Genomic DNA, 24,946 nt, shown 5'->3' with positions numbered 1-24,946 from the left:
TGCTGTCTGCATGAGAAGCCAGGTTACACGCCAATGTCAACAGAACTCCCTGAGATCAATGTGATGATCAATGAAATGAGTTACCAGATTTCTCTCACAGTGGACAGGGCCAAGTTTCTCAAAAGGGAATCAAGTTCTGCTCCACTCTCTACCACCAAACAAAGCAGCACAAAAGGAAGTCAGTGGTGTTCATTAGAAAGGACAGAGAGAGATTAGGTATATCTGCCAATGAACTGACATTAGCAAGACTCTCTGGTGAACAGACTTAGCTCAATTATAATGGCAAAGCCACCACGGACTTTTAATTATTAAAAGGTAAACCATATGCCAGAGTAATAGAAGACAACTCAGTAATCAAGAATGGCAGGAAACGGTAGCTCTTAATCTGTTTCTTCTTGACTTTTTTGATACTCTGAAGACCTTTTCTTGAAGCAGAAAAAGCTTTATGCAAAATAACAATAAATCTGAGAAAATGACGTAGCTAAACATGCCCCAGCAACCAAATTCCTGTGTAGGGATTTACTTAGGAGATATATATATATACATATTATATATGAATTAAATTTTAGATGAAGAACTTATACCAACCTTACTGCTGACTTATTTTGACAAGCTACTTCTTTAGGTCTTGGTTTCTTTAACCATTTTAAAAAAGGTAATCATATTTGTCATTACGTAATCAAAATAGATAATTAAAATATAACATTACAATATTCTACTATGAGAGCCAAAGTAAATTCAAAAGGAAACACAAAATGGCCTCTGTCCTCATACAAAATCAAACACCAGTAACAATTTGGCCTAAAAAACTGAACATAAAGACCTACAACCACATCGTAAGTGGCTACAGTTTATGAATGTATTTTCTAATTTCAAAACACCCCCCCCCACACACACACTCCAAGCCAAAATGATAAGACATCTACATAATAGGGAAATTAAGTACTAAGTATTATATTGTTTTGGTGCTAAAATATAAAAGGATTAAAATTATAATATCATAGGTTTAGAATGATGAAAATAAAACTTAAAAAAAAGATCAACACATATGAGCTGTATCCTAAAAGGTTCCGAGTGGCACAAAAGGTTCCAGGTGGAACTTTTCCAAATGCTGAATGCTGTAGCTTCTACCTTCATAAGGTTTCTTAAATCAGTCTTCTCCTTGGTATAGCCTTGGCCGACATTCAAAGTCAAGTCCTTATTCTCACTATAACACCTTTCAACCATTCTCTTCCCCTCTACTCTCCATGCCGCCCAACCTACATACTGCTGCCAGATTAATTCCTTCAAAGTACAGATCTAATTACATCACTCGTTTAAGGAAAAAAAAAAAAAAAGCAGCAGCAGCTTCAATATTTTCCAGCTAATTAGCTACAACTCCTTATTTTAGTACTCAGGACTCTAAATGTAGTCCCAAGCTTCTTCCTCACCCTGTAGTCAAACCAAACTGCACTAGGCTATGTTTCCCATCATTTTTTTGCCTTTGCTCTGGTGGTTTGCCTTGCTTCCCCTGTCTCCCACCTATTCCTTTGAAGGCCTATGTCACTTTCCAGAAACTCACTAACGCTTTCCCATATGCTCTTAAGAAACCGCACCATCTCCCTCTTTGGAAACTTCAAGGCACTTGCCTTAGCAGCTTACTGTGAAAGCTGGTATGCAGTGGTCATTCCCCCTGTAGGTTCCTTGACAGCAGGATCTGTGTCCTACTTATTCTGTCTTCTTGAAGCCTGTCTCATGACAGGGGAACTTAGAGGCTTCTGAGAAACATGTCTAAGGAACTTACTGAGGCAGGAGAGTCATAATATTAAGACACTGGTTTATGGCTTATAGAAACATCATTAATATAAAAGTTACATATAAAAGTATCATATCCACAACAAATTATGTTCCAATTTACCATTTCAGCTCTCTGCAACATTTCAAATAAGAAAAAAAATTATATCTCATATATATGGCATAATCTGTTTCAGGAAACAGATTTTTATTCAGCTAATCTCTATATGAAGTAAAATTTCTGAGAAAAGACTCTGTAAAGAAGGTTAAAAAAAATGTGTCACATCAGCTTTCAGGTTGCCATTAACTTGGATGACCAGATCTTAAAGCAGAAATTCCAGAAGAGTCAACTGGTGAATGAGTAAAATGTAAAGCCACTATAAAGATAGGCAACTTGGTCTTGTGGAAAGAACACTGGGAGGCAGGTGCCCTGGGGTCCCCATGTGTGACCCAGGCCAACCCACTTAGCTTGCCTATCCTTGGCTCCTTCACTTGTCAAATCAAGGAACTGGACTTAATGAACTCTAAGACCCAGTTCCAACACTCTAAAATTCTATAAGCATCACACATATCTTTACTGAATGATTACTGAGAGATGTGGTAGAAAACGGTAACTCCCTGCAATATTTAATCTTTCACTTTTATTAAAAAAAAAAGATAACTCCACAAATCTTCAACCTAAAAAGGCCATATATTTAGGGTTATTGCATTTTCAAAGAAGTTTCCAAATTAAAAAAAAAATTGAAACAAACAACAATAAAAAACCATCCCTGAGGACTAAGAAAAATAAAACTAGGGGAAAACAAAAATATGTCCCCCCAAACCTCACACCACCATAAGTACTGCTAAATAACACTTTTAAAAAAGTGAACGTTCCAATAGAAATTTAAGATGCCAAAAAAAGTTATAAAATTGTCAGGTAAACAGTGGAAATAAAGTGGTAAAATGTTTCCTTCAAGTTGTCTCTGGATTTCTTGTCTAATACTGATTCAAGCTATAGGGATATGAAAAGCAAAAATTTCAGAATTCCTCAGACAACAAGAAACATTTTAGGAGTATAAATACAATTTAGCATTTTAGGAGTTTAGCATTACTCCTATATTTAGCATTTTAGGAGCATATAAACAATTAAGTTAGCCTAACTTCCAATGTCTCCCTTTTTTCTTTTGCCTTAAAGGCTTCAGGCAGGAGGCTCTGAGCACAAGTCATGAGTTTTGGTTCTCTCAGCTTCCAGTTTGGATTGTGGGTTGGCCATGACTTGATGGTGCCAGTAACTAGGGGTTACCAGCACTCAGCTGGAACAAAAGTATACTGTGTGGCACTACAAAAGCTCTGAAAAGCATCTTCTCAAAATGCTGGAGGGAAAAAGGATATTTCTAGAAAATACTGACAATTCATTGATATGAAGCTCTATCTCTCACCTCCCCCCTAAATCAAAACCAAAAAAACTTTATCACAAATAGGGCTTCGCCTCTTCATTATGGGATCATTGACTCTAGACTCAGCTGATCTGTCTCACCTTCTGATGCTTTGATCACATATCCTCCCTTCTTTTCACCAGGAGGCACATCAAGTAGCTGCATGATTCTGTCCAGAAGCCCATGGATTATCTCAAACCCAGGATTCCTGTTGTAATAAACAGCACAGAGATGCCTGTAGTTTCTTGCACCTACATCTGAAAAAAAATAAAAGAATTGGTCACAAGGCTACACTGACCATCACTTAAGAAGCTGATTTACCCCAAAACATAAACTCAAGCAAAATCAACAAAAAAGGAAACCAATTAGAAAACGTAGAACCAATCAACCTCAGAAAGACGAGATAAGATGGTTTTTCAACCATTAAATTCCCTGAAGTGATTTACTTGGGGGGAGATGCGGAAAACCCTCAATGCTGGCCCAGGAACAATAAGGCTTCATCGTGGTACGAGTTGGTAAAGAATTTAGCAACATTTTTCAGAGCCTTAAAATTTCATACTCTTTTATTTACAATACTATCCAAAAGAAATAATTCTAAATACAAAAATGGATTCATGTAGAAAGATATTACTTCTACATAAAGCATTATTTCCAATAGTGAAAATTAGAAACAACCCAAATTGGGAAATGGCTACATGAAGTACAGCACACTCACTCAGCAGAATACTACGCAGCTAAAAGGCAGCTTTATAAAGATTTATCATAATAGAGCTAGAATACTTACAATAGTAAACAAAACAAAAAAAAGGAGGCCACAGGGCTTCCCTGGTGGCGCAGTGGTTGAGATTCCACCTGCCGATGCAGGGGATGCGGGTTCGTGCCCCGGTCCGGGAAGATCCCACATGCCGCGGAGCGGCTGGGCCCGTGAGCCATGGCCGCTGAGCCTGCGCATCCGGAGCCTGTGCTCCGCAACGGGAGAGGCCACAACAGGGAGAGGCCCTCATACCGCAAAAAAAAAAAAAAAAAAGGAGGCCACAAAGTTCAAAAATAGTCAAAACTAAATTATATTATCTCAAGAATATACACAGGTTGGACAACTATGAAGCAAAGAAGGGAATGACTATCACAAAAGTTAGGATAGTGATTGCTCTAGGTAAAGGGAAGGTAGTTTTGATGGGGAAGGGTCTTAACTTGGATGGTTACACTAATGTTTGTTTTATCATCTTTTTAAATTGTTTGTCATATATACATACCACAATTAAAACATGAAAAACAAAGCAATTTATGAAGAATCACAGCTATGTAAATATAATCACAAGCCAAAAAACTCCATGCACAGGAAAAAGAATGTAAAGAAATATACCTGAATGTTAATAGAGGTTCTGTTTGGGCAGGAATATTTTTTTTCCCATTTTTCCTTGATTAGTATATTTTTTCTACTTTGAAAATCAGGACAAACTTATACAATGTAATATTTTAAAAAAATAATTGCAATAATCCAAGTGAACTCTAATGGGTGACTAGATAAACTGGTTCACCCATACGATGGAATACTACTCAGCAATAAGGGAGACTTGATAACTTAGATGAACCTCAAGGACATGAAGCTAATTGAAAGAAGCCAGTCTTAAAAGGCAATATAAGTGGACAATGTAAGTCCATTTATATGACATTCTGGAAAAAGCAAAAGTATACCAACAGAGAACAAGATAGTGGTCGCCCGTGGTTAGATGTGGGGGATAAAATGTGACAACATGGGACATGTGGGTTTTGGGGGTGACAGAACTGTTCTGTATCCGCAGTGATGGTTACAAAAATTTAAAACTCACTTTTTTTTAAACAGCTTTATTGGAGTATAATTGCTTTACAATGTTGTTAATTTCTGCTGTATAACAAAGTGAATCAGCCATATGCATACATATATCCCCATAAATCCTCCCTCCCACCCTCCCTATCCCACCCCTCTAGGTGGTCACAAAGCACCGAACTGATCTCCCTGTGCTATGCGGCTACTTCCCACTAACTATCTATTTTACATTTGGTAGTGTATATATGTCCATGCCACTCTCTCACTTTGTCCCAGCTTACCCTTCCCCCTCCCTGGCTCCTCAAGTCCATTCTCTACATCTGCATCTTTATTCCTGTCCTGCCCCTAGGTTAGTCAGAACCATTTTTTTTTTTGAGATTCCATATATATGTGTTTGCATACGGTATTTGTTTTTCTCTTTCTGACTTACTTCACTCTGTATGACAGACTCTAAATCCATCCACCTCACTACAAATAACTCAATTTCATTTCTTTTCATGGCTGAGTAATATTCCATTGTATATATGTGCCACATCTTCTTTATCCATTCATCTATCGATGGACATTTAGGTTGCTTCCATGTCCTGGTTATTGTAAATAGTGCTGCAATGAACATTGTGGTACATGACTCTTTTTTGAATTATGGTTTTCTCGGGGTATATGCCCAGTAGTGGGATTGCTGGGTCGTACGGTAGTTCTATTTTTAGTAAAACTCATTTTTAAAAGAAAGAAATGCATAGCATATAAAGACAGACTCAAATTCAGTGGAGATCATTTAACTTTTTAACAGGAAGATACACTTGTGGCCCCTTAATAAATTCTGGAGGAGACCACTGCTCTACACAAACAATAAATGAATGTTGGCTTCGTTCTGCCATTCAAATCAGGAAAAGAGAAAGGACAAACTAATGTCTATCTGGGAGAACAAACTGAAAATAAAAAGCTGCTTCATATTAGCATGTACTGAGCAAAAGTTCTTCCACAGACTTATTCCCATACTATAATTTGCACAAAATATAGAATGTCTTTTGCCTTCCAGATATCCAAATAAACAAATGAGTATTTTAAAACACTGTATTTTACTGCTAGTAATATAAAAGTTAGCCAATAAATGGGGTAAAAGGAAAGGGAAACTTAGTATCCAGAACTTAGTATCTTTCTATCAACCTATCTGTCATCTTAATTCTCAAGACACTCATGTAAGCTAGGTTTTATTGTACCTATAAAGTGGATAGGGAAAATAAGATGGGGAAACAAAAGTTCAGAAAGGTTTTGCCCAAAGTCAAGCTAACTGCCTGGAGATAACTGTAATTAATTACACAGCTAATAAGTTACAAAACCAGGATTTGACCAGGACTGTCTAACTCTAAAATCCATGCCCTCTCTACTATACAGTAGAAATCTCTAAATCTCTATAAGATTTAGATGAGATCTCTAAATCTCTGAAGGATTTAGATGAAAATAAACAATATAAGGGCAAGCTTATGTATGAATATATTAGCATAGTCAAAGATGTGCATTCTTGAAATGTTTTTGATATGATACACAGATGTTTTCATTTTCAAAAGTTTTCATATTTAAGAATTATAGTCAAGCAACTGAAATAAATTATTTTAAGAAGTCAGTTAACTAAAGTTTCTAGCCATCAACAGTATTGTAACTCATGGGAAGTACATTCTGAATTAAACTTTGGAGTGAACATACATAGAGAAATAACTGTTCTTGCCATGTAACATTTCTTAGCACCCACTATGTTCAAAGCACTCCACTCTAGGTATCCCTAGAGGGTAGAGGTCAAAGCCAGCATACAGCCTGCCCAGACTAAACCCTCAACAATTATTTTCTGAATAAATGAATAAAGCCTGGAAAGGAAGCTAAGCATACACAAAAAAATCATTAAACAAGGCCAGGACAAGACAGTGGCCACATTCTAAGTCAGCACAAGAGCCAGCTGGTGTCGGAAAGTGAGTACTGTGCCACTCTCACTCTCCATCATTTCCATGTGCAAGAATAAAGTAATGTGGTACCTAAAAGCTATAATCGGAGGTGTCAGAATAAAGATTAATATTAAAACCAGGCAGGCATCAAACGTCACTAAATCAACCACATGCATTAACTAAAATGAGGGGCCTGATTGCTCTGTAGGAACACACACACACACACACACACACACACACACACACACACACACACACACACACACACACACACACACTCCTCTCCCCCTCCTCTCCCTCTCCCTCCCTGCTCAACCCCTCTCCCCACCCCCCTTCCCTTGAAGGGAAAAAAATGAAATGAAACAAAACTAATTTATCCCTTTCATATTACAGACTTGCTCCTGGGTATCTCTGCCATGTGGTACCCATTTGTTGGTGTCACATGCTTCCACTTTAACACACAGACACGTATTGAAACCACTTTGTAGTCCCATTTTTGCTGTGAGAGAAGAGTCCAACAGTAATGCCATCATTCAGAGAGCTTAGCAACACAAACTGGAAGCTCTGTTTTGGTAACCTTTGCCTTGGAATACTTCTGTCCTGATCTCCAAATTATGTAAAACTTGCCGTTCTGATAAGAGGAGCAACATCTGGTTTAAAGACTTAGAATTAAAAAAAAAATTAAGTGATTTTGATGATCAGAATAATGAAGTTACAATAAAAAATACAGGACTTAAAAAATTATACTCCATTCAAGAAAGGTTTCAGGATGTTTACAGCACACGCATATACAATAATGAGCTATATATTTTTTAACTCAATTTTGCAGTATTTTAAGGAAAGGCCACTGACTTTTAGGGCTTTATACTAAACCCACCATAAGAATTAGATTAAATATGTTATTTAGGTGCCCCCTCCCAGCTCCCACCACTGATTGGCTGGTTTTTCACATCTCTTCCAAGTGCTACCATTCCCTCTAGACTTGCTTCCTCACATCTTGCTAAGACATTCCCTCTGAGTTAGCTGGATTGAATTAAAAGAGAAAATAAACACATACTCAGTTCCACGCAGAATTTCTCCTTGGAGAAACTGCTAGGCATAATAAAATTCCCACTTCCTAGTATTTTGCACTGAGAGACCATATTACATCACAGGAAGTTCACTGACTGCATGCCGCAAAATAAGAACTATTTAAATTTCATGTCAAAACTAGGGTTTGTTGAAAATGCCTCAGTTCTTTATAACTCAGTTAACAGACCTCTTGTGTCATGCCATCAAACAATTCTGCTTTTTAAACAGGCCTGCCAAGTATGTCAGCCTAAATTACCAGTGTCTTTCACAGACTTCAAAGTACTGCCCGGAGAGGCTGATGTAAACCACCCAGAGAAGGGGTGGCTGGCTACGATTCTGGAAGCTGAAAGAACACGCCAAGTGATTTTATAAAAGAAGAAAAAAGGAAAAAAAGTGATATGTGATGTCCCTTAGTAAATGACTATCACATACAACTCAAATTTTTCAAACAGTCTTCTGCTTAGTGTAGATTCTCTCTCACCAAAGTACCAATGATTAAAAGCAAATTAGGGGTGTTAGGCAATGTTATCGTAAGTGGCACAGAATGCAAAAGGATAAGAGTCTTCAAGAGAAGCTTTCCATCTCTATTCTCACATTCACCGAGAAGCCCAAATGAAGATGCTAGGAGAGGACTTCCCTGGTGGCACAGTGGTTAAGAATCCACCTGCCAGTGCAGGAGACACGGGTTCGAGCCCTGGTCCAGGAAGATCCCACATGCCGCGGAGCAACTAAGCCCGCGCACCACAACTACTGAGCCAGCGCTCTAGAGCCCGTGAGCCACAACTACTGAGCCTGCGTGCTGCAACTACTGAAGCCCACGTGCCTAGAGCCTGTGTTCCACAACAAGAGAAGCCACTGCAATGAGAAGCCCACACACTGCAATGAAGAGTAGCCCCCGCTCGCCGCAACTAGAGAAAAGACTGCATGCGGCAAAAAAGACCCAACGCAGCCAAAAATAAAATAAATAAAATAAAATAAAATAAATAAATTTAAAAAAAGAAAAAAAAGATGCTAGGAGAAAGCCTACTGGGAAACCAATAGAGCTCCCAGGGCAATTGGTGGCTGATACTGAGCTTGAGAATAATAGCCTGGCCAGTTCAGAAAATGAAAAAATCACCTTGATTTTTAGTCTATTCCATCTAACAAATTTCTTTAATATTGGTACCCATGAGACTAGTATAGCTTATATTACAAATTTTACTTATCTTCAGAAGAAATTCAGAGTAGGCCTAATGATTCACAAAAGCTATAAGAATCCTGTCAAGACACAGACTTTAAAAAATTAGATCTAATATGGGAGAACAGGAACCTTTACACACTCTTGGTAGGACTGCAAATTTGTAAAAAATCCTTTTTAGAAGAGAATTTGACAAGGTAGCCAAACATTTAATATGCATACCTATGGACTGACCAATTCAATTTCTAAAAACACATATTTGTATAAGGGTACAAGGATATTCATTACAATAGACATATTTTAGCAAAAACCTGGTAACAATCTAAACAGTCGTCATAATAGTTGAGTCAATAAATTACAGTATATCCATATAATGAGATACTATGCAGCCATTAAAAAGAATGAGGTGGGGCCTCCCTGGTGGCGCAGTGGTTGAGAGTCCGCCTGCCGATGCAGGGGATACGGGTTCGTGCCCCGGTCTGGGAGGATCCCATATGCCGCGGAGCGGCTGGGCCCGTGAGCCATGGCCGCTGGGCCTGCGCGTCCGGAGCCTGTGCTCCGCAACGGGAGAGGCCACAACAGTGAGAGGCCCGCAAAAAAAAAAAAAAAAAAAAAAAAAAAAAAGAATGAGGTGGACAGAATGTGTTCACAGGAAAAAAGTACAGAAGACAGAAAAAGCATAATCCTATTTGTGTAAACACTAAAAAGAATTTACCTGTATCTGTGGCTATATAGAGAAATGTAAAACATACGGTTGCATATGCATAGAATGTCTGGCAACTAATTCTAAGAGTAGGATTTGGGAGAAGTTGGATATGTGTATTTTTTTTTTAATGTGAAAACAACAGAATTACTCTTAATACATATTTGTGAAAGTTCTTAAAGATATTACAAATACATTTTCAATTTTAAAAACAAACATAATAAAACCTAAGAACAATTTTCCTTAAAACACTTCTATATTATGGCACTGAGGTAAAGACTTTTCTTCTTTTAAATAATGCTGAAAGCCAAGAAACAAATGTGAGGAAAAATCTATGACCTTCTCAATGCATGAAGGAAAAGGTTACATCCTTGTGGGTTGGCTTTTATTTCGTTAACATAAACCTGGAATGGATTTTTATCTATTAAAAAAGTACGATATTCAATGCATGACAGAGCACATTATACTCATGTTAGCAGATCTTAACTATGTGAACGAAACGTACTAAAATAACTTTCTATATTCAAAATGATGGTATTCACACAGTTACGATGCCATCACATATGTGAATGATGCTACTTCAAATACTGTTAATGTCAATGTTCCTTACACCCATATTTTTTGGATTATTAATTGGAAATTCTACATGCCAAAAATATGAAGTAGTAAAATTAAACTAATCTAGACTGATGACATAAGCTCTCTTCAGAAAGCCACATTCCACATGTGGATGTGAGATAATCTTCCATTATTTAATGGCTGCAGAATTAATGGACCATTTCTTAGAGCTGAAGTATTTCACAAGCTCATAATGAAAATGCTTTCATTGAGCTTTTTATCAAGCAAAAAATTATACAAAAAACTACGAAGACTGGGCCCCTAGAGTTTAGCAGGTTACAAAATAAGAGAGATACATGAAAGGTACAAACCGACAGCAAACAGAGGAACAAACCAAATCATAAAAGAACAGTGAATTAGCTGTTCTATGTGGCCATGGTGCCAGGAGGAGAAAAGAACAAGAATCTTAAATATACTAAAGTTAAAAAAAATTAACTTTAAATATAAAAGTTTTAAAAAAATTCTAGATTTCCATATCCAAACTAGGCAAGGTAAGAAGTAGATCTTTCAGATTTAGAAAAGTTTCAGGGAGAATGAGAAATTTTAGCAACTAATTAAGCAGCACTTTGGGGGACAGAGGAAAGGTGGCTTGTTCCAGGGCTGCAGCAACGCTCTGGAGACGCAGGAACAACCTGAGCAATACAATAATTATTAAAAACCAGCAGTTTTAAAATTATTAAAATGCAGTAGTTAAAACTAAGGGGCAGTAAGATTATCGGGGTTCTCCACCGATAAATGTCAAACTGACAACTGGATGACTGTATCATGCTAAATTTAAAACACCCTATATACTTGCCTTATGAAGCCAAAGTAAGTCTTCCTTCTTAGGCTATCATTCCTTTTAAACTCAGATTCAACCCCATGATGCACTTTCTCCTGCCATTTTTGTGAGCTTTTAGGCATCCTGGCAGCTTCAGTGACCATTGTGGAATAAACTGTGATGGCAGAATTCAATCTGCGTTTAATAAAAAGCCAGAAGGCTGGACTTTGCAAAATATAGTTGCATTTCTGGGCATGAAGATTAGAAATTCACAACTGCTCCTCTGAAGTAATTTTTACTATTTTGTTGATAGTTTCTCCTCCACACTGAAAAGACAAACATAACAACTGAAACCAACCAGTTACTCACACAGCAGCCCGATCTGATAGCTTCTGTACAGCCTCTACTGGACTTCCCTGCTATAATAAAGCTGAAAATTTACCCCACAGCAGAGTCTGCATTCAACTTCTCGTTCCAAAGACACTGCCACTCTGCCCAACAAAAGGGATAAATCAGCTTTGTCCCTCGAGTCATGACTAATTTTTTAAAATGTTGCAGCAACTTCAGATCTTACAATTCAATAAATGCAGTGACTGGCTCAGCCTCTAAGAACAGGACTGTGTCTGGCTCAGAGTGGAAATCCTCATACTTGAGGAGGGTGCCTCAGTCCCTCACCGGGCAGCCTGACAGCCTCATGACATGGATGGCCAGATAGAAAGTCCACATTAGCTTAAGAAACTGTCCGATAAGGTCAAGCACAAAAACACGGGCTAGGAGACTTTTGTCTACTCTTACAGGAACGCAAGTCAGACAGAATTTGTGGAAGGCATATTGAAATCCAATACAGATTCCTCTTCCATTTCCATTTTGGAAGATACACTTGCCTACACAAAACCATGAGGCTGAGAGTGTTGGGTTTTCCTTAATGTTACGAAACAAGTTAGTGGCAGCTGTCACTCCCTTCTCTGTGCTATCAGGGCGCCTTGTACACTCCCTTGGCAACCTTTTCTCTCATGTTCCAAGCAGCCCCTGGCAAAGAAAAGGAACTAAAAGATACTTCCTGGGCCTCCCTGGTGGCGCAGTGGTTGAGAGTCCGCCTGCCGATGCAGGGGATACGGGTTCGTGCCCCGGTCTGGGAGGATCCCATATGCCGCGGGCTGGGCCCGTGAGCCATGGCCGCTGAGCCTGCGCATCCGGAGCCTGTGCTCCACAACGGGAGAGGCCACAACAGTGAGAGGCCCGCATACCGAAAAAAGAAGAAAAAAAAAAAAAAAAAAAGATACTTCCTCCCAGTACAACAAATGAGACTGTCTTGCCATACATTTCCACCCCTTTTAAAACCAGCAGTTCGAGTACTGCCCTCACTAGTGAAAATTTGGGACATTTTCATAGTCCCTAAAAAACTGCTCTGTCATTTCACTTTTGATGGTCTAGATTTTTTTTTTCTTCAAAATTGTTTCATTATTTAGGAGGAAATGGCTACTGTAAATCCAACAGAAAAATGGTTCCTGGTTTGAGAGACGGTAAAAACATATACGCTCAATTCACTGAAAAGAAGTGGGTGATGAATTGCTCAAAAAACATTCCTGGACTTCCCTGGTGGCGCAGTGGTTAAGAATCCGCCTGCCAATGCAGGGGACACGGGTTCGAGCCCTGGTCCGGGAAGATCCCACATGCTGCAGAGCAACTAAGCCCGTGCACCACAACTACTGAGCCTGCGTGCCACGACTACTGAAGCCCGTGCGCCTAGAGCCCACGCTCCGCAACGAGAAGCTACCACAATGAGAAGCCCGCGCACAACGAAGAGTAGCCCCCACTTGCCACAACCAGAGAAAGCCCACGCACAGCAACGAAGACCCAACACAGCCAAAATAAAAAATAAATTAAAAAAAAAAAACCCAACACTCCTACTTTCTTAAGTAAATTCCCACATTAGTATGTTTTGGTTTTCTTTTCCTAAAAAAAAAAATAAAAAAAAAATAGTGCACAACAGAAGAAAAACCAATTAAGTTCAAAGTTAGGATAGAAATGAGCCCCAAGTGCCTTAGCAAGGTGATATTAACCCTTTAATGGCCAGCAAAGGTTTTTCAATTAATTCTCAAAGAAAATTTCCAGAGACCAAGAAGCTAGGTATTGGGCCTTAGGGATTGCTAATATGCTGATAGTCAGAGCAAACACCAAACGGTGCTTATTACGTGGCTGGAACTTTTCAAAATACATTTAATTTTTACAAGTCTACTGAAATAAGTGCTATCATTATTCCCACTGTACAGATGAGGAAACTGAGGCACCAAGAAATTAAATAAATTGTCCAAAGTTAAGCAGCTGGTAAATGGCAGAACCATGACTCAAACGCAGGCGCTCTGGCTGCAGAGTCGCTCATGGAACCGCGGTGCTGGGCTGCCTCTCCTGCAGAGTCCTCTCTGTACACCAGATGACAGGCAGGGAGACCACAGGTCCATATTTAGAATAATCCATCAGAAAAGCTTCTTCTGTTATGAAATAAAATCCAGGCCTACCTAAACAGGAAACACACTCCACGTAAACTAAAGCAAACCTATGTTTTCAAGATGGTAGACTTACTAAGTGCATCTACCTGCTCTTACTCAAGTCCCGTTGATATGACAGAAAATTTTAAAGAAAAACAATAAACCATGATGGTGTAAGACAACAGGCAAAAGTATTATCAGTTAAAAATGGATTGATGGGGAAAACAGAGCAGAATAATCACAACTAAAATCAGGTATAAAAGAGGTTTGCTACAGAGATAAGAACTACTCTTCCTGATGAAACAAAGTGTAGCAGAAAGACAAATCTTTGAATTAAAAAGTATATGGATGGGGTTTCTGGAACTATCACCAGGGTGATTTGTTAAATGATGGCCTATAGCACTTGTATTTAAGAATAGCTCTCGGGCCTCTCTGGTGGCGCAGTGGTTGAGAGTCCGCCTGCCGATGCAGGGGATGCGGGTTCGTGCCCCGGTCTGGGAGGATCCCATATGCCGCGGAGCGGCTGGGCCCGTGAGCCATGGCCGCTGGGCCTGCGCGTCCGGAGCCTGTGCTCCGCAACGGGAGAGGCCACAACAGTGAGAGGCCCGCATACCGCAAAAAGAAAAAAAAAAAAAAAAAAAGAATAGCTCTCTTTCAACCTCAATCATGGGCCTTCCCAAGAAACACAGAGGAAAAGAAAACCAGCAAAGGCACCTCTACCCAGGACTGCAATACAGTAAAGTGGTGTTCCATGCCTACAGCGAAACCTTCCCTTGGGCAACTGTGGGGACCGCAGCTCGTGCCTCACCCTCACCGTCCAGGCTCTGAGCTGCCTGCTTGTGAGCATGCCCGGCCCTGCAGGGAGCCTTTGCAATTAGGGAAGAGTCCTATTGCTGAAACAGTATTACAGAACTTTTGAGGAAATCTCGAGTAATTAACCTAATCCTATATTTAGAAATATGAAAGGATCACCAAGGATCAAAACAACATAAAACTCAAAGAACTAGGATGAAAGGTAACAAGTCAAAGTTAATAGAAAAACCTGACATTGGAATTACAACGAATTCTCAGTTATCTATACCAATGGATGATTTGAGGTATAAGAACCCTCAAAACTATTTGCAGCTGGCACTGAAAATGTTTTCTGATTTCTATTACAGCAGATTTATCACCCAAGGAAAATTCTACATAGAACTTTTATTCTCTAAGGATATAAGCACTGAGACCAAAATTCTGGCCCTAGCTCTAAGTCCCTTATTTTATGCAGCCTTGAGCAAATTACCACTTTTCTGTCTTAATTTTCCAGTATATTAAATGGGGACAATATTTTGTCCCATTTGCCTCCAAGAGATGTTTTAACAATCAAAAAAGAAAAAGTACCTTAAAAAATTTTGGGGGGGAAGCAAAAAGCAGCATACAAATGCAAGGTGACACGACACTGTTAACTGAAGACAGGCTGCATACTGGGAGCACATGGAATCCAGCCTAGGCTGAAAGGTTTGCAATGGACAGTCCACAGGGTACCTTTATAGAATCTATTTCCTAAGACAGGCCGATTTACAGTCAATAGTTCTTGGCTACTTTCTAGTAGTTAGAATGACGCCATGTTGTCCTCTTCAGGAGAAACTGAGGAAAAGGCCCCCTCTTTTGTCAACTGATTCAAAAGAACACATTCTGAATTCTGCAGAGTCTGGAGTAAGACTGAATAAATACTGCTAGGACTTCAACTGTTAAATCCAGGGAATCAAAGAAATACTGCCAGTAATTTAGTCATTTGAGGGCACTGCTCACCAAGAGATACCACAGATGCAGCTCGAACAGTCATTCGGACTTACATAAGTTGAAGACATGGAAAAGTTTGAACGAGACAGGCTTTCTTGGCAATCAGGTTTAAGGACTTACTAAATACGTAATGTATTAAATAACAGCTACATTCCAAATATTAGACAAAGCAACTTGCTGTACTAACTGGTCCAGACCATCCTCAAAAGAAGCAAAAAATGGTAAAACACATTTACAATCACTGGTACAACAGTAGTATGAACAATCATTGTTAAACTAGAGTAGTAAGGTATCAAGTACGTCAAAACGATATGCATATAAATCACATGACACAAGAAAAAAAGAAATACTCCATAGTGCTTTTCAAGTTGAGGTTTTAATAGGATTCTTCATAAATATTATTAAATTCTCTGTTAAAATTTGCTTTCCATTAAAAGTAAGAGATATTGCAATCAAATGTCTGGCCCTTGCTTGGATTGATTCACATAAATCAGTCATGAAAATTAAACTTATGAAATAATTGGGAAAATTCAAACACTAGCTGGATATTTGATGATAAGATATAATAATGGCATTGGATTATTAAAAAAAATAGTGGTCGCCCTTACCTTTCATAAATACAAACTAAAGTGTTTGTTGATAAAATGATGTGATGTCTAAGACTTATACTAAACAAATACGAGAAAGTGGGTTGGAGTATAGATGAAAGAAGTCTGGCCATGTGTGAGTTGATAACTCTTGAAGGTGGGTGCTGGAATCACAGGAGTAATTACATTATTTCCTCTATTTTTATATACCGTTGAAGTTTTCATAATAAAAAATGCTTTAAGTATACAAATCAAAGGTGACTCATTCTTACCTCTGCTAGAATCTTTTATTACAATGTCAGAGATTTCAAACAGTTTCAGAGGAAGGGGCATCTTCCGATTCGCAGCTATGGTCTTTAGGAGGCCAGGAAGCAGGGTAGTGCGTGCCACCTACAGGAGAAGACATGAAATTGCACTGACCAAATAGGAACCAGACATACTTGGTTAATCATGGTCTCACAGGAAGACACTTTTGGAAACTGCAATGCCTAAACATCCAAGTCATTTTTAATTTTTAATTCCAGTACTTCATATCCTGTTTCATTTCACAAAGTAATTGAAGTAAATTACAAGAAATACAAATATTTAAACAGTTTTAACATGAATCAACCAAATTTTAAAAAACTAGGACCAGGGAAAAAATGTAAATGCAATTAAAATACCAGGACAATGAGAAAAACAGAACACAAACACGTAGGCACTAAAAAACCACACAGCTGCTATGGGCAGTTTTCAGCTTAGTAGCCAAAACAAATAGGAAAACGTATAGTTATTTCATTCTTAATATTCGTAAGAAATACAAATACACATTCCAATTCTTAAAAAAAAAAAAAAAGGGCAAAACTTCCCCTGCTTTTGTCTGTGAAATAAATTTCTCATTCTAAGCTGTATGAGATATGTTAGCTTTCAACACATCATGTTACCAGAAGGGTTTTATGAGCAACGGTATTACATCTGCAGTCAGACTCCAACACCATTATCTTTTGCCCAGACTCTGCATGAGCTTCCTAGGATGATTTCTCTGCTTCTACTTTGCCACCTTATGATCTATTATTCTCCCCACAGAGTGACCCTTTAACACCTAAATCAGATCATGGAACTCTCCTGCTCAAAAACGTCCAATGGACTTCCATCAGATTTTGAATAAAACCCATGCCCTACATGGGGCTTTATGTGAATCTGGCCCTAGCCCCCTCTCCAACCCCGACGCCCGCTACTCCGCCTGGCATACTGCGTGTGCTCCAGCCACACGCAGCCATCAGGATCCCATCCCAGGCCTCCACACGTGTTCTTTCCTTTGCCTCATACATTCTTCCTCTAGATTTGTATGTAGCTATCTTACTTCCTTCAGGTCTCTGCTCAAAGGTCTACATGGTCCTACATGGGCCTGCCCTGCCCACCCTGGCTAAAACAACAGCCCCTCTCAGATCCTGCATATGTAACAGTAAGTCCTTAAAAGGACTTGCTAGATTGTGTTGAGGAAAGAAGAGAACACAGGGACCTCCCTGGTGGCGCAGTGGATAAGACTCCATGCTCCCAATGCAGGGGGCCCGGGTTCAATCCCTGGTCAGGGAACTAGCTCCCACATGCATGCCACAACTAAGAGTCCGCATGCCACAACTAAGGAGCCCGGGAGCCACAACTAAGGAGCCCATATGCTGCAACTAAGGAGCCCACCTGCAGCAACTAAGACCCAGAGCAGCCAAATAAATAAATAAATATTTTTTAAAAAAAAGAGAGAACACCTTTCCTACTATATTCACTCTACCAGAAAGCTGCTATTAGCCTTCAACTCAGTGCTTTCTGAAATATGGGTCACTTTCCCAACCAGAGAGAAAGTGTCCAAACCATTCACAAAACAAAACTACAATGTTTAAAGAAAGCTTAACTTATTAGAATGGAAATAAGCCACTTTTGTAGATGACTTTTTTAGGTTTTTTTTTCACTTTATTTTATAGATAAGATTTATTTACTTAAAAACTCACAGCAACACAAAAAATTAAACCTGAATAAGATCAAGCTCCTAGATCTAGCTCCAATTTACTGAAAATATAGGGGACCACAGGAATATAGTCAGCAAAATCCTAAATGTGAGAACTCTACAGGATAAGTGACCCAGTTTCTTCCACAAAGTGAAAGGGGGAGGGGGAGAGAGGGAAAGAGATGAATGGTTGGAGGAGCAACCTGTGGATTAAAAGACTTAAGAAGCACATCAATCAACTTTAATGTATGAACCTCATTTGAACCCCAAATCAAATAAACTATTTGAAAAAAGACACCTGAGAAAATTTGAACACTAATTGGATATTTGAGGGTATTAAGGAATACTATTGCTAATTTAGGGGGATATGGTAATTTTCTGTAATTATGTTTACAATAATTATAGTAATATTTTACATACTTCAGTAAATAACATTTCTCTTATTTCATCCATTCTCTAGTATAACTACTACCATAAAATAGCCCAAAGTTAAGAATTATGCAAAAGAAAGAATAAGCTTAGACAACAAATTGAGATACAAGATCATGAACAACTTACACTTATTTTAACCATAAATAAATATAAACCTGTTAGCCACATTGGTAATGGTAGGATGTATCTGTTCATAAAGGAGGAGTAAAATAGAGAATCTGTCAAATCTAAAAGACAGACTCTCACCTCTTAGGTAGTATTTAATGCAGAAATATTGAGTCTTACGTGTGCTGAGCCACAGCTATTTAGAGTGACATTTAATGTGTTTCTGATTTGTTTTCCTTCCACTTATATAAAATAGATACGATGTAAACCCTAAAGAACATAACATTACCACATTGTAAGAAATCTATCAAGCTTGAGAAATAAAACTGGGAGAAAAAGAAACACTTGGAAAAAACTCAAATAAAAATCCATTAAGGGCTTCCCTGGTGGCGCAGTGGTTGAGAGTCCGCCTGCCGATGCAGGGGACACGGGTTCGTGCTCCGGTCCAGGAGGATCCCACATGCCGCAGAGCGGCTAGGCCCGTGAGCCATGGCCGCTGAGCCTGCGCATCTGGAGCCTGTGCTCCGCAACGGGAGAGGCCACAACAGTGAGAGGCCCGCGTATCGCAAAAAAAAGAAAAAAAGATCCATTAAGACTTACTGAAAATTTTCTCTATCCAAATGAATTTGAACATCTCTTATTAAAGAGAACACCTCAGACGTCTTAGAAAAGCTAGTGGGCATCAGAAATCAAAATATAAAAATTATCACAATCCTTCTAAACTAGCGTAAAGATTCTTCAAAGTTCTGACACTGAATATGGAGAAAGAATTTATGTATTTGATGTATATTATTAGCAATTAGTTCTTTAGTCTAGCTCTAATCTGCCACATTAGTATGTAGCTCTATACATTAAATCTAACTTTAAAAAATCTAAATCTGAACATTTTTAGAACTTTCAGAATTTTTATAACTAATCCAGACACTACTTTTACAAAAGTGAAAACCAAGATCCAAAGAAACTATCTCAAATCAAAGTTCATGTATTATTTTATAATTTACTTTCTGAAAAGCATTTCCTTCCAATTCTAAGATTCCCCTTGATTCTAGAAGACATGATCTTCTCTAAAGCCTGTTTAAAAAAACACTGAAATGCAAATACATGGAAAATAGAATGAGCTTATTATATGAAAGAGATAAGACGATTCAAAGTCATTAATAAGCAGGTATTATAACTTTGAAATGCTCTCTTTTTATAGTTAAGGTCCGAATTTATCATGTAAATCACTTAATGTTTACTATTAAAGGAGTATCATTCTCATTTAAATATTCCTAACCTCCACATGAAACTGCCAATAAACTAGACAATTACAATGAAAGGCACAGTCAGCATAGTCCAGAACTGGCATAACGACTTATTTCAAAGTAAAAGACTTAATGGAGGTACTGGGAACAGGTGTAGTTTCACTTATTACAAACGGATAGAAAAGAGATGAAACCTGAAAATAGTATTAAATAAAAAAATCAATTGTGAAATGGAAAGTTCAGACAAGAAAGGCTGGGCTAGGTATAGGTAGCACAAAGCAAGTAAGAACCACCTATAAGGTTAATCAAGAAAAGACTATAAAATATTTAAAGAATTTTTGTCAGCAATGTATGTAAGAACCAAATATAAACCTATCCAAGAAGAAATTCTAAAGAAGCTCTATGATTTTGCCATTTGAGATAAAATAACTGAAGAGACTTTTCATAACTCATGCACTGCCTCTCAGTTTTTACCCAGATTCTTAACTACTTAAAACTCTTACCTGAAATTCAGCTGTTTTAGGATTACTTATGAGGACTGCCTTTGTTGCAGAGATATCCAAACCCAGTTTATCAGCAATATCTTCTTGGGAGCACTAAGAAATACACAAAAATAGATCAATATGGAAAAGCAATGACTAAATCCAATATAAAAAAGTATTTAATGCTGTAACAACTTTTGATGGCCTCATGGCAATGTAGATTATATAAAGTAAGCTAAGAATAAGCTGAGAATAAACATATATCAATTAAATTCAGGTCCACAGCAGATGCAATTTAACGTTAATAATTCTCTTACAATGAGTTCTAACCATGATGCAGAGCTAAAGTACATTTTTCACATGGAGCTGCTGGTATAACCTGTACTTGGGCCCCCCTAAGCTAGCCTCGCACTGACCTCACCAGTCGAGTCTCCTACAATCCCCTACTCATTCCCTGAACTGTGCACTTTTCCCTACCTTCACCTGAAATGCCCTGCCTGCCCGACTTGCTGCCACCCCGCCCCCTGAAAGATTCTACTTAAAAGACATCTCTTGCACCACTTCCATAAAAATAACCCTAATGACTCCAGTCAGAAATTCTCCCTCCTTGGTGCTCATATGACTTTCTGTTTTGACTACTATTGTAACCTCTGCAAAATCTGTACTGACTTGTGACAGGATGGTGGGACTAAGAGCAGAATTCACATGGCCTCAACTATGTCACTTAACTTCCATGCAGATGTGCTTGATAAAGCTCTGGGTAATGAGCAAACTCCTAAGCACTCACCCACCAAAAAGAGAAAGATGCCTGTCATCCTCAAAAACCAGGATGGTAGGCAGAATTCTGAAAATAAAACTCAATGACTATGAGATACAGCAAGTCTTTATTTAATGACTATGAGATAAAGCAAATACAATACCTGTCGCAAACTAAGTGATCAAAAAATATTAATGATGATAATTAATGTCATTATTAAGAATAAACAATTATCACATATATTGGTTTTTTTGGTTTGTTTGGTTTTTTTGCGGTACGTGGGCCTCTCACTGTTGTGGCCTCTCCCGTTGCGGAGCACAGGCTCCAGACGTGCAGGCTCAGCGGCCATGGCTCACGGGCCCAGCCGCTCCATGGCATGTGGGATCTTCCCGGACCGGGGCACGAACCCGTGTCCCCTGCATTGGCAGGCGGACTCTCAACCACTGCGCCACCAGGGAAGCCCCAATTATCACATATATTAATGTTAACATTTGTAAGAGTTTAAAACTTAACATGAAAACTGATGTACCATCAGTTACTCTTTTCTATTTTCCAACATTAGGTTGGAAAATAGAAAACTGTCCTCAGGACTAGTGGTCTGTATTTCACTTAGAAAAAAAAGAATGGGTTTAGATGCCAATGCCAGTTCTAACAACTTCTGCCTTGCTCTTTCAGGAAGGATTCTGAAGACACATCCAGGCACAGCAACAAAGACCTCCCTGCATCGCCATAGCTGCAGCAGTGGAGAATGGCAGCAGGCATGCTGGGAATAACCATTTTTTCCTCCATAACATGGAGGAGTTTTAATAACAAGATTTAGACATAATGTGACCAATTAGGAAATGCAATTTACATGATGCGATCTATTCTCAAACAGAACTAGTACTGTCTGTATCAAAGAAAAAGGGCCCACAGACACATAGCTACACAGCTAGGTATCTGAATGACCTTGCACTTTATCATGATGATGGACCATAAGGGATAGAGGTAAGAAGCAATTTAAATCAGGTATCCTGAAGTGGCAGTAGCTGGTATACAGGATGAAATGTTTATAAGTGTTAACATTTATGTGTTTATTTTAAATAAACACATTTACTTGTTATAAAAAATAGAATAAGTAAACGAAGCCCATAATATTTACAAATATTATTCTTAAATAAGGCTGAAGTAGGTTTTTAGTTTTAAAAGTGAGCTAATTTAAATGAAAATATTACAACTGGTATGCAGATACAGCAAAAATCATGATGATGATGTGAATTACTTACACCTGCGAAGTCAAGGGCTGGGTTTTAGGAAGAGAAGGGCCGTTACTCTTGTGCAAAACTAGATATAAGGCTCAGTGATGTTTAGGTTTGCTTAGAAAGTATGTAACTTTATAAATACCTTTCATGTTGAAATTCCTATAGGAAAACTGTTACTACAAATCTGAAACTCTCTAGCACCTAATTCTGACCCCCCACCCTGCCCCGCCCCACTGTGATAAAGTGTTGAAGTGACCTTGGGCAATTGAACAGACTGTTTCTGGCACTCGTGGTGGGACAGTTCAGTCACAGGCCTGGGGTACAGACAGACCTGTGCTGGAATCCCTGGTCCACAGCCAACTGGCTGCACGAAGTGGGACAAGTTACCTCAATTAACTGCTGTGTAAGACAGAAACACCTACTTCACAGGGCTGCACTGAGAGATGGAATCATGTACGTAAAGCCCTTTGTGGAAGACAAACTCTCTCTGCAGAGTAGCTACTTGTCAGGAGGCAGAGAACGTGCTCCCCCTTAGATGCATGGGGCTACACAGTTACAAAATCAATTCCTTTGCCACTTAATTATAAAAAATAGAATACATTTCTAGAAAAACAGAATACATTTCCTTGTGCTATTTTTTGTACATCAGTTCACATGAAATCACTGCTGCTCCTGACTGCATATGCATATGTGGTCTGTGTATGAATGACATGGTCCTCAAACCTAGCATTCAGTCTGACATAACAGAAAAGCACTCCGCAAGAAGTCAAAAGGCCAGATTCTGGTCATGGTTCTCCTGCTGTCTGTGTAAACTTTGCTGGGTACTTATCCTCTCTCAGCCTCCAGGGCTTCCTCACTGGTACAGTGCCTGGCATATAACAGATGTTCCATAAATGTTGTTGAATAAAAGATTTCTAAACCAGAAAAAGGAAGGTGTTGGGACTTCCCTGGTGGTGCAGTGGTTAAGAATCCGCCTACCAATGCATGGGACATGGGTTCGAGCCCTGGTCCAGGAAGATCCCACATGCTGCGGAGCAACTAAGCCCGTGCACCACAACTACCAAGCCTGCGCTCTAGAGCCTGAGAGCCACACTACTGAGCCCATGTGCCACAACTACTGAAGCCCGCACGCCTAGAGCCCGTGCTCCACAACAAGAGAAGCCACCACAATGAGAAGTCCTCGCACTGCAACGAAGAGTAGCCCCCGCTCACCACAACTAGAGAGAGCCCATTCGCAGCAAAGAAGACCCAATGCAACCAAAAATAAATAAAATTAAATTAATTAAAAAAATATTAAAGAAAAAAAAGCAAAAGGAAGGTGTTGAACTAGATCTGGAAGGTCCCTTCCAATAAGAACATTCTATGAATTACAAAGGCTCAATAAAGTGACGTAGAGAGAGGCTACATCTCCTCACCAGCCCTCTGTGCACTGGTCGTGATTCCCACCACTGCCTTCTGTAAACACCTTAAAAGAGTGAGACGTTTAGAGCTGGAATTGCGTTGGGGGGAGCTTTCCTAGCTGTTTTGGGTTTTGCCTTACATCGTTAAGCTGAAACGGACTTGAATAGTCAAGAAGTACACTGTGGGCACCAGAGCACAGCTCAGCAAGAGAGAGAAAGAAACTACAAATTGCAGACACATTTCGATATCTTCAAATGCTCGATCTGCTGGGGGAGGGAGATTTCTGTCTGATTTTGTAATAAAACTCATTTCCTGACTTAGGCCTTTCATGTCAGCTTTTCAACTCAAAGCAAATGTCTGTGAACATGTTCAAAGACAAAGAAACAGGCTTAACGTGGAGCAGTCCACAAGCCCTTAACCAGGGCGGCATCTAGTGGGTACAGCCACAACCAAATTAAGACTAAAAATTCTAACTTAATAAATTTGGTTATGAACTTCATTGTGAACCCTCAACAATTACATGAAACTCTAAAATTTAGTCCTTTGTGCTTTTCTGTGACTAAAAAAAAGAAATCTTCATTTCTTTACCAGAAATTACACAATCTCAGGTAACAAAGTGTTCTTTATAACTTTTTATAAATTCATATAAGGAATCACAGAACAAGTAATTCGGAGATTAAAAGAAAACAATCAGCAGGGCACAAAAAACATGTACAACATACCAGAGCAAAGGTAAGTGCCTCAGTGAATCCAGCAGCTGCCATGTCGTGTCTCAGGAGTTCTGTCAGTTTATTTAGGGGAAACTGGGGGGAAGAAATTATTTCACCTCAATAAAATTTCCCACTTTTTTAAAATTAGAATAAAAAAGAGAGATTTATAGAAAACTTGTCACTTAAAGGAAACCACCCTTCCATCCTAGTATGTTGCTCGGCCCACCATTTCCCCACCACACAGACCTCTCCCCATCACCTCACTACCCCAACACTCCTACCCAGACATACAAACCCCCCGCTTCTACCTCTCCCACACACCACTTCTGCCTTCAGGCCCAGGATCAGAAAACGAATCTCCTACTTGGAGATGCAAAAAGGGCTCCAAACTCGAAACCTGTCTTTCTTCAAAGAACTAGTCATCACAGGTTTTCAACGTACTCTAATCAATCAGGCATCTGTTTTGCATCC

The 24,946-nt window shown here is 39.0% G+C and overlaps 1 protein-coding gene across 1 annotated transcript in view; it reads right to left on the bottom strand.

The window, feature by feature from the left end:
* Positions 1 to 24,946, bottom strand: part of FARSB (phenylalanyl-tRNA synthetase subunit beta) — a 65,334-nt gene that overhangs the window by 15,891 nt on the left and 24,497 nt on the right. The window contains exons 13-16 of the mRNA XM_082631071.1: positions 24,488 to 24,568; positions 20,388 to 20,480; positions 16,395 to 16,512; positions 3,293 to 3,448 (exon numbers count right to left, since the gene is read on the bottom strand). Coding sequence (XP_082487197.1) covers positions 3,293 to 3,448; positions 16,395 to 16,512; positions 20,388 to 20,480; positions 24,488 to 24,568 — 448 coding nt within the window. The remainder of the gene's footprint in view (positions 1 to 3,292; positions 3,449 to 16,394; positions 16,513 to 20,387; positions 20,481 to 24,487; positions 24,569 to 24,946) is intronic.

Source organism: Mesoplodon mirus (assembly GCF_964341445.2).
Source record: "Mesoplodon mirus genome assembly, chromosome: 8".
Taxonomy (NCBI): Eukaryota; Metazoa; Chordata; class Mammalia; order Artiodactyla; family Ziphiidae; genus Mesoplodon; species Mesoplodon mirus.
This window is presented reverse-complemented; position numbering and strand designations above follow the sequence as displayed.